Source organism: Oncorhynchus clarkii, chromosome 5, assembly GCF_045791955.1.
Source record: "Oncorhynchus clarkii lewisi isolate Uvic-CL-2024 chromosome 5, UVic_Ocla_1.0, whole genome shotgun sequence".
Taxonomy (NCBI): Eukaryota; Metazoa; Chordata; class Actinopteri; order Salmoniformes; family Salmonidae; genus Oncorhynchus; species Oncorhynchus clarkii.
The window spans coordinates 95936058-95947158 of record NC_092151.1 but is presented as its reverse complement, the minus strand read 5'-3'; the positions used below and the strand labels follow the sequence as shown (position 1 = coordinate 95947158).

Here is an 11101-nt window from a genome sequence, read left to right as displayed (position 1 = left end):
TGGAAGGAGAAGTGTCAGAGAGAAGAGGAGGAGGTGGAAGGAGAAGCATCAAACAGAAATGATTCTCCCAATCAACTGAAAAATAAACAAAGGGAAAGCATTCCAGGGTGACCTAGAGAGAGATCACTCACACTCAGACCTAGAGAGAGATCACTCACACTCAGACCTAGAGAGAGATCACTCACACTCAGACCTAGAGAGAGATCACTCACACTCAGACCTAGAGAGAGATCACTCACACTCAGACCTAGAGAGAGATCACTCACACTCAGACCTAGAGAGATCACTCACACTCAGACCTAGAGAGAGATCACTCACACTCAGACCTAGAGATAGATCACTCACACTCAGACCTAGAGAGAGATCACTCACACTCAGACCTAGAGAGATATCACTCACACTCAGACCTAGAGAGAGATCACTCACACTCAGACCTAGAGAGAGATCAGTCACACTCAGACCTAGAGAGAGATCAGTCACACTCAGACCTATAGAGAGATCACTCACACTCAGACCTAGAGAGAGATCAGTCACACTCAGACCTAGAGAGAGATCACTCACACTCAGACCTAGAGAGAGATCACTCAGACCTAGAGAGAGATCACTCACACTCAGACCTAGAGAGAGATTACTCAGACCTAGAGACAGATCACTCACACTCAGACCTAGAGAGAGATCCCTCACACTCAGACCTAGAGACAGATCACTCACACTCAGACCTAGAGAGAGAACCCTCACACTCAGACCTAGAGAGAGATCAGTCACACTCAGACCTAGAGAGAGATCAGTCACACTCAGACCTAGAGAGAGATCAGTCACACTCAGACCTAGAGAGAGATCACTCACACTCAGACCTAGAGAGAGATCACTCAGACCTAGAGAGAGATCACTCACACTCAGACCTAGAGAGAGATTACTCAGACCTAGAGACAGATCACTCACACTCAGACCTAGAGAGAGATCCCTCACACTCAGACCTAGAGACAGATCACTCACACTCAGACCTAGAGAGAGAACCCTCACACTCAGACCTAGAGAGAGATCAGTCACACTCAGACCTAGAGAGAGATCAGTCACACTCAGACCTAGAGAGAGATCAGTCACACTCAGACCTAGAGAGAGATCAGTCACACTCAGACCTAGAGAGAGATCAGTCACACTCAGACCTAGAGAGAGATCAGTCACACTCAGACCTAGAGAGAGATCAGTCACACTCAGACCTAGAGAGAGTTCAGTCACACTCAGACCTAGAGAGAGATCAGTCACACTCAGACCTAGAGAGAGGTCAGTCACACTCAGACCTAGAGAGAGGTCACTCACACTCAGACCTAGAGAGAGATCACTCAGACCTAGAGAGAGATCACTCAGACCTAGAGAGAGATCACTCAGACCTAGAGAGAGATCACTCAGACGTAGAGAGAGATCAGAGCGTACCATGCCAGTCATTTCATTTAGTAAGAGTACATTAGCACACATTCACACACTCACATTTAAAAAACAAACACATTTAACACATAAACACAAACCCTTAAAGACACACACACACCTTGGACCACTAAAGGCTACTGACAATAGACTAGAGAAATTACAACATGGCTTGGAAAGGACCACTGTATGCCACTACTGTACTGGACACTCCAAACATATATAGAAACCACATTAGGCAGAATACTTAGGGGCACAGACAGAAACACTGCTCGCTACATAACAGTAGTAGGATTGCTATTTACAGTAAAAGATGAATGTCCCATGGCTCAAGGACTTCTCATTTACAGTAGAATAAATATGTTGCTATTGTTACTCTTCCTGTAAAGTACATTCTAATCCTAGACATTATGCAGAAAAGCTGGTGTGATGTACATTCTAACCCTAGACATTATGCAGAAAAGCCGGTGTAATGTACATTCTAACCCTAGACATTATGCAGAAAAGCCAGTGTGATGTACATTCTAACCCTAGACATTATGCAGAAAAGCCAGTGTGATGTACATTCTAACCCTAGACATTATGCAGAAAAGCCAGTGTGATGTACATTCTAACCCTAGACATTATGCAGAAAAGCCAGTGTGATGTACATTCTAACCCTAGACATTATGCAGAAAAGCCGGTGTGATGTACATTCTAACCCTAGACATTATGCAGAAAAGCCAGTGTGATGTACATTCTAACCCTAGACATTATGCAGAAAAGCCGGTGTAATGTACATTCTAACCCTAGACATTATGCAGAAAAGCCGGTGTGATGTACATTCTAACCCTAGACATTATGCAGAGTGTGATGTACATTCTAACCCTAGACATTATGCAGAAAAGCCGGTGTGATGTACATTCTAACCCTAGACATTATGCAGAGTGTGATGTACATTCTAACCCTAGACATTATGCAGAAAAGCCAGTGTGATGTACATTCTAACCCTAGACATTATGCAGAAAAGCCAGTGTGATGTACATTCTAACCCTAGACATTATGCAGAAAAGCCAGTGTGATGTACATTCTAACCCTAGACATTATGCAGAGTGTGATGTACATTCTAACCCTAGACATTATGCAGAAAAGCCGGTGTGATGTACATTCTAACCCTAGACATTATGCAGAGTGTAATGTACATTCTAACCATAGACATTATGCAGAAAAGCCGGTGTGATGTACATTCTAACCCTAGACATTATGCAGAGTGTAATGTACATTCTAACCCTAGACATTATGCAGAAAAGCCGGTGTAATGTACATTCTAACCATAGACATTATGCAGAAAAGCCAGTGTGATGTACATTCTAACCCTAGACATTATGCAGAGTGTGATGTACATTCTAACCCTAGACATTATGCAGAAAAGCCGGTGTAATGTACATTCTAACCCTAGACATTATGCAGAAAAGCCGGTGTGATGTACATTCTAACCCTAGACATTATGCAGAAAAGCCGGTGTGATGTACATTCTAACCCTAGACATTATGCAGAAAAGCCGGTGTGATGTACATTCTAACCCTAGACATTATGCAGAAAAGCCGGTGTGATGTACATTCTAACCCTAGACATTATGCAGGAAGCCAGTTTAAAGCACATTCTAACCCTAGACATTATGCAGAAAAGCCAGTTTAAAGCACACAGATTAACTGTAGGTCCCGTATATTATGAAAGTTTGTTTCCCAAGACAAGTCATGTTTTAATTGAACTATGTTTATTTATTTCTCTAAATCAACTTGTTTTGAAATAGGGGCAGAGAAAATGTGCTATTTTCATAGCTGAGGTCATGAATTGCTGATGATGAACTTAACGTCAAATCGTCCTTGGTAGCGATCTTTCTCGCTGTAGTCAATGTTCGCTCCATACACTTTGCACTCAAGACGCAGCTCCTCGTTGAAGGTGAGGTTGGTAAACTGGATGGCCACCAGAGGCTGTAGGTAGTTGGGGTGCAGCAGCTTGCCATAGTAGGGGTAGTACTGGAGGGGGAACCCCATGCCCATGCCATAGTACTTGATCTCACCAATCTTGCTAGCATCCTCCTCTCTCTGTGGAGAATGACAGGATGGCATCCCAGTTAGTGAGCTTTCCCGAAGGTAAAAACCACATACAGAGACCTAGCATAGCATTTATCCAGATAACTAAAGCTTCATGGTGTGGTTGCATCAGAAATGGCACCCTATACAGGGCACTACTTTTCACCAGAGCCCTGTTGACCCTGGTCAAAAGTAGTGTACTATATAGGGAATAGGGTGCAATTTTGGATGCAGAATACTGTATATGTTCATGATGTGCTTCACAGTGCCATGTGTGGCGTACCTTGTTCTGACAGTGGATGGGGATAACGTTGGTCTGGACTCTGCTCTGGCCGGCTTCAGGGACGGAAGCACTGTTGGTTGGAGGCTGAAACAAAACCCAGACCCAGCAGCATTATCATATTAACCTATCACAGACAGACCAATCAGCATTATCATATTAACCTATCACAGACAGACCAATCAGCATTATCATATTAACCTATCACAGACAGACCAAGCAGCATTATCATATTGAGAAACCTAAAATAAATAAATACATTTTTTGAGAGTTAGCTAATCAATGGTATAAACTAGATTAGCGTGGGGCAGGTGGACATACCCTTGGTCGGAAGTTGATGATCCTGTTGAGCTTGGCGATCAGACAGGGTTTCCCATCCTTGAAGCCAAAGTTTTCGTCGTGACCATCCAGACCAGCACAGGGTCCCAGCCAGGTCCGCTTGAACCTACAGGCCTTCCTCGCTCCAAGGTCACTCTCCAGCTCACCACGGTCCCTGTACGATTCAGGTAATTCTACAGGCACAGAGAGACCAATTAGATCAGTCACCTGAGCAGACAATATAGACCAGTAACTAAACCCTAACAGGGTACATTAATGCACCAGACACAGCATAACTAAACCCTAACAGGGTACATTAATACCCCAGACACAGAGAGACCAATTAGATCAGTCACCTGAGCAGACAATATAGACCAGTAACTAAACCCTAACAGGGTACATTAATGCACCAGACACAGCATAACTAAACCCTAACAGGGTACATTAATACCCCAGACACAGACCAATTAGATCAGTCACCTGAGCAGACAATATAGACCAGTAACTAAACCCTAACAGGGTACATTAATGCACCAGACACAGCATAACTAAACCCTAACAGGGTACATTAATACCCCAGACACAGAGAGACCAATTAGATCAGTCACCTGAGCAGACAATATAGACCAGTAACTAAACCCTAACAGGGTACATTAATGCACCAGACACAGCATAACTAAACCCTAACAGGGTACATTAATACCCCAGACACAGAGAGACCAATTAGATCAGTCACCTGAGCAGACAATATAGACCAGTAACTAAACCCTAACAGGGTACATTAATACACCAGACACAGCATAACTAAACCCTAACACGGCTACTAGTCTGTACTGGTGTCTACTTGTCTGTACTGTGGTCTACTATTCTGTATTGGTGTCTACTTGTCTGTACTAGTGTCTACTAGTCTGTACTAGTATCTACTAGTCTGTATTGGTGTCTACTCGTCTGTACTAGTGTCTACTAGTCTGTACTAGTTTCTACTAGTCTGTACTAGTGTCTACTAGTTTCTACTAGTTGTACTAGTGTCTACTAGTCTGTACTAGTTTCTACTATTCTGTACTAGTGTCTACTAGTCTGTAGCAGTGTCTACTAGTCTGTACTAGTGTCTACTAGCTTCTACTAGTTGTACTAGTGTCTACTAGTCTGTCCTAGTGTCTACTAGTTTCTACTAGTGTCCACTAGTCTGTACTGGGGTCTACTAGTCTGTACTGGGGTCTACTAGTCTGTACTGGTGTCTACTAGTCTGTACTAGTGTCTACTAGTCTGTAACAGTGTCTACTAGTCTGTACTGGTGTCTACAAGTTTCTACTACTCTGTACTAGTGTCTACTAGTTTCTACTAGTTGTGCAAGTGCCTACTAGTCTGTACTAGTGTCTACTAGTTTCTACTAGTCTGTACTAGTTTATACTAGTCTGTACCAGTGTATACTAGTCTGTACCAGTGTCTACTAGTCTGTACTAGTGTCTACTAGTTTCTACTAGTCTGTACTAGTTTCTACTAGTCTGTACTAGTGTCTACTAGTCTGTACCAGTGTCTACTAGTCTGTACTAGTTTCTACTAGTCTGTACCAGTGTCTACTAGTCTGTACTAGTGTCTGTAGTTTTTACTAGTCTGTACTAGTGTCTACTCGTCTGTACCAGTGTCTACTAGTGTCTACTAGTCTGTACTAGTTTCTACTAGTCTGTACCAGTGTCTACTAGTTTATACTAGTCTGTACTAGTTTCTACTAGTCTGTACCAGTGTCTACTAGTGTCTACTAGTCTGTACTAGTTTCTACTCGTCTGTACTAATGTCTACTAGTGTCTACTAGTCTGTACTAGTGTCTACTAGTCTGTACTAGTTTCTACTCGTCTGTACTAATGTCTACTAGTGTCTACTAGTCTGTACTAGTGTCTACTAGTCTGTACTAGTTTCTACTAGTCTGTACCAGTGTCTACTAATGTCTACTAGTCTGTACTAGTTTCTACTAGTCTGTACTAGTGTCTACTAGTTTCTACTAGTCTGTACCAGTGTCTACTAATGTCTACTAGTCTGTACTAGTTTCTACTTGTCTGTACTAGTGTCTACTAGTGTCTACTAGTCTGTACTAGTTTGTACTAGTGTCTACTAGTCTGTACCAGTGTCTACTAGTGTCTACTAGTTTCTACTAGTCTGTACTAGTTTCTACAAGTCTGTACCAGAGTACTAGTCTGTCCTTGTGTCTACTAGTTTCTACTAGTCTGTACTAGTGTCTACTAGTCTGTACCAGTGTCTACTAGTGTTCTACTAGTTTCTACTAGTCTGTACTAGTTTCTACTAGTCTGTACCAGAGTCTACTAGTCTGTACTAGTGTCTACTAGTCGGTACCAGTGTCTACTAGTGTCTACTAGTCTGTACCAGTGTCTACTAGTGTCTACTAGTCTGTACCAGTGTCTACTAGTGTCTACTAGTCTGTACCAGTGTCTACTAGTCTGTACTAGTGTCTACTAGTCTGTACCAGTGTCTACTAGTCTGTACCAGGGTCTACTAGTCTGTACCAGTGTCTACTAGTCTGTACTAGTGTCTACTAGTTTCTACTAGTCTGTACTAGTGTCTACCAGTGTCTACTAGTCTGTACCAGTGTCTACTAGTCTGTACTAGTGTCTACTAGTCTGTACCAGTGTCTACTAGTCTGTACCAGGGTCCACTAGTCTGTACCAGTGTCTACTAGTCTGTACTAGTGTCTACTAGTTTCTACTAGTCTGTACTAGTGTCTACCAGTGTCTACTAGTCTGTACCAGTGTCTACTAGTCTGTACCAGTGTTTACTTGCCTCCACATTCTTCGTACTTGTTCTGGTCAGTCTGCCTCTCCTCATCGTACATCTCCAGGAAGTCCTTGATGCTCTTGGTGTATTTCAGATACGTCTCCACATCGTTGACGTTGTAAGAGATCTCAAACTTCTCAGAGCGTGGGGTGTGGGATAGACCTGTAGATAGACAACACACTAGGTCAGTATGGATGATAGACCTGTAGATAGACAACACACTAGGTCAGTATGGATGATAGGCCTGTAGATAGACAACACACTAGGTCAGTATGGATGATAGACAACACACTGGGTCAGTATGGATGATAGACCTGTAGATAGACAACACACTGGGTCAGTATGGATGATAGATAGACCTGTAGATAGACAACACACTAGGTCAGTATGGATGATAGACCTGTAGATAGACAACACACTAGGTCAGTATGGATGATAGACCTGTAGATAGACAACATACTGGGTCAGTATGGATGATAGACCTGTAGATAGACAACATACTAGGTCAGTATGGATGATAGACCTGTAGATAGACAACACACTAGGTCAGTATGGATGATAGACCTGTAGATAGACAACATACTAGGTCAGTATGGATGATAGACCTGTAGATAGACAACACACTAGGTCAGTATGGATGATAGACCTGTAGATAGACAACATACTGGGTCAGTATGGATGATAGACAACACACTAGGTCAGTATGGATGATAGACCTGTTGGTAGACAACACACTAGGTCAGTATGGATGATAGACCTGTAGATAGACAACACACTGGGTCAGTATGGATGATAGACCTGTAGATAGACAACACACTAGGTCAGTATGGATGATAGACCTGTAGATAGACAACATACTAGGTCAGTATGGATGATAGACCTGTAGATAGACAACACACTGGGTCAGTATGGATGATAGACCTGTAGATAGACAACACACTGGGTCAGTATGGATGATAGACAACACACTAGGTCAGTATGGATGATAGACCTGTAGATAGACAACACACTGGGTCAGTATGGATGATAGACAACACACTAGGTCAGTATGGATGATAGACCTGTAGATAGACAACATACTAGGTCAGTATGGATGATAGACCTGTAGATAGACAACACACTAGGTCAGTATGGATGATAGACCTGTAGATAGACAACACACTGGGTCAGTATGGATGATAGACCTGTAGATAGACAACACACTGGGTCAGTATGGATGATAGACAACACACTGGGTCAGTATGGATGATAGACCTGTAGATAGACAACACACTGGGTCAGTATGGATGATATACCTGTAGATAGACAACACACTGGGTCAGTATGGATGATAGACAACACACTAGGTCAGTATGGATGATAGACCTGTAGATAGACAACACACTGGGTCAGTATGGATGATTGACCTGTAGATAGACAACACACTGGGTCAGTATGGATGATAGACAACACACTGGGTCAGTATGGATGATAGACCTGTAGATAGACAACACACTGGGTCAGTATGGATGATAGACAACACACTAGGTCAGTATGGATGATAGACCTGTAGATAGACAACACACTGGGTCAGTATGGATGATAGACCTGTAGATAGACAACACACTGGGTCAGTATGGATGATAGACCTGTAGATAGACAACACACTAGGTCAGTATGGATGATAGACAACACACTGAGTCAGTATGGATGATAGACCTGTAGATAGACAACACACTGGGTCAGTATGGATGATAGACCTGTAGATAGACAACACACTAGGTCAGTATGGATGATAGACCTGTAGATAGACAACACACTGGGTCAGTATGGATGATAGACCTGTAGATAGACAACACACTGGGTCAGTATGGATGATAGACCTGTAGATAGACAACACACTGGGTCAGTATGGATGATAGACAACACACTAGGTCAGTATGGATGATAGACCTGTAGATAGACAACACACTGGGTCAGTATGGATGATAGACCTGTAGATAGACAACACACTGGGTCAGTATGGATGATAGACCTGTAGATAGACAACACACTGGGTCAGTATGGATGATAGACCTGTAGATAGACAACATACTAGGTCAGTATGGATGATAGACCTGTAGATAGACAACACACTGGGTCAGTATGGATGATAGACCTGTAGATAGACAACACACTGGGTCAGTATGGATGATAGACAACACACTGAGTCAGTATGGATGATAGACCTGTAGATAGACAACACACTGGGTCAGTATGGATGATAGACCTGTAGATAGACAACACACTAGGTCAGTATGGATGATAGACCTGTAGATAGACAACACACTGGGTCAGTATGGATGATAGACCTGTAGATAGACAACACACTGGGTCAGTATGGATGATAGACAACACACTGGGTCAGTATGGATGATAGAGAAAGTACAGCCAGGTGCAGAGGGCATAAATTGGGTCATACTATGTATCTATTTGGACAGTGAAGCTAACACTATTCATTTGGCTCTATACTCCAGCATTTTGGATTTGAGATAAAAAAAAGATATATGATGCGACAGTACAAAATGTCATATTTTATTTTAGGGTATTTTTTATACGTACAATTGAAGTGGGAAGTTTACATACACTTAGGTTGGAGTCATTAAAACTCGTTTTTCAACCACTCCACAAATTCTGGTTAACAAACTATAGTTTTGGCAAGTCGGTTAGGACATCTACTTTGTGCATGACACAAGTCATTTTTCCAACAATTGTTTACAGACATTATTTCACTTATAATTCACTGTATCACAATTCCAGTGGGTCAGAAGTTTACATACACTAAGTTGACTGTGCCTTTAAACAGCTTGGACAATTCCAGAAAATGATGTCATGGCTTTAGAAGCTTCTGATAGGTCAATTGACATCATTTGAGTCAATTGGAGGTGTACCTGTGGATGTATTTCAAGGCCTGCCTTCAAACTTAGTGCCTCTTTGCTTGACATCATGGGGAAATCAACCAAGACCTCAGAAAAAAAATTGTAGACCTCCAAGTCTGGTTCATCCTTGGGAGTAATTTCCAAACGCCTGAAGGTACCACGTTCATCTGTACAAGCAATAGTACGCAAGTATAAACACCATGGGACCACACAGCCGCCATATCGCTCAGGATGGAGATGCGATCTGTCTCCTAGAGATGAACGTACTTTGGTGCGAAAAGTGCAAATCAATCCCGGAACAACAGCAAAGGACCTTGTGAAGATGCTGGAGGAAACAGGTACAAAAGTATCTATATCCACAGTTTAACAAGTCCTATATCGACATAACCTGAAAGGCCGCTCAGCAAGGAAGAAGCCACTGCTCCAAAACCGCCATAAAAAAGCCAGACTACGGTTTGCAACTGCACATGGGGACACAGATCGTAATTTTTTGGAGAAATGTTGTCTGGTCTGATGAAACTAAAATAGAACTGCTTGGCCATAATGGCCATCGTTATGTTTGGAGGAAAAAGGGGGAGGCTTGCAAGCTGAAGAACACCATCCCAACCGTGAAGCACGGGGGTGGCAGCATCATGTTGTGGGGGGGCTTTGCTGCAGGAGGGACTGGTGCACTTCACAAAATAGATGGCCTCATGAGGAAAGACAATTATGTGGATATTTTGAAGCAACATCTTAAGACATCAGTCAGGAAGTTAAAGCTTGGTCCAAATGGGTCTTCCAAATGGACAATGACCCCAAGCATACTTCCAAAGTTGTGGCAGAATGGCTTAAGGAAAACAAAGTCAAGGTATTGGAGTGGCCATCACAAATCCCTGACCTCAACCCTGTAGAAAATGTGTGGGCAGAACGTAAAAAGCGTGTGCGAGCAAGGAGGCCTACAAACCTGACTCAGTCACACCAGTTCTGTCAGCCAAAATTCACCCAACTTCACCCAGCTTGTGGAAGGCTACCCGAAACGTTTGACCCAAATTAAACAATTTAAAGGCAATGCTACCAAATACTAATTGAGTGTATGAAAACTTCTGACCCGCTGGGAATGTGATGAAAGAATGTGATGAAAGAAATAAAAGCTGAAATAAATCATTCTCTCTACTATTATTCTGACATTTCACATTCTTAAAATAAAGTGGTGATCCTAACTGACCTAAGACGGGGAGTTTTTACTAGGATTAAATGTCAGGAATTGTGAAAAACTGAGTTGAAATATATTTGGCGAAGGTGTATGTAAACCTCAGACTTCAACTGTATCTGTTTTACTG

General features: G+C 42.5%; 2 protein-coding genes across 2 annotated transcripts in view; both read right to left on the bottom strand.

The window, feature by feature from the left end:
- Positions 1–241: 241 nt before the first annotated feature.
- On the bottom strand, positions 242–2249 carry LOC139409808 (coagulation factor V). Its single transcript, XM_071155184.1, has 3 exons — positions 570–2249; positions 346–461; positions 242–247 (listed from the first exon to the last, which is right to left on the bottom strand). Exons 1-3 carry the CDS (start codon positions 1474–1476, stop codon positions 242–244), a joined length of 1029 nt encoding a protein of 342 aa, XP_071011285.1. The 5' UTR covers positions 1477–2249.
- A 915-nt stretch (positions 2250–3164) lies between these two features.
- Positions 3165–11101, bottom strand: part of LOC139409591 (sodium/potassium-transporting ATPase subunit beta-233-like) — a 29458-nt gene continuing 21521 nt past the window's right edge. Inside the window, exons 3-6 of the mRNA XM_071154979.1 lie at positions 6892–7047; positions 4102–4292; positions 3784–3867; positions 3165–3512 (exon numbers count right to left, since the gene is read on the bottom strand). Coding sequence (XP_071011080.1) covers positions 3252–3512; positions 3784–3867; positions 4102–4292; positions 6892–7047 — 692 coding nt within the window. The 3' untranslated portion in view covers positions 3165–3251. The remainder of the gene's footprint in view (positions 3513–3783; positions 3868–4101; positions 4293–6891; positions 7048–11101) is intronic.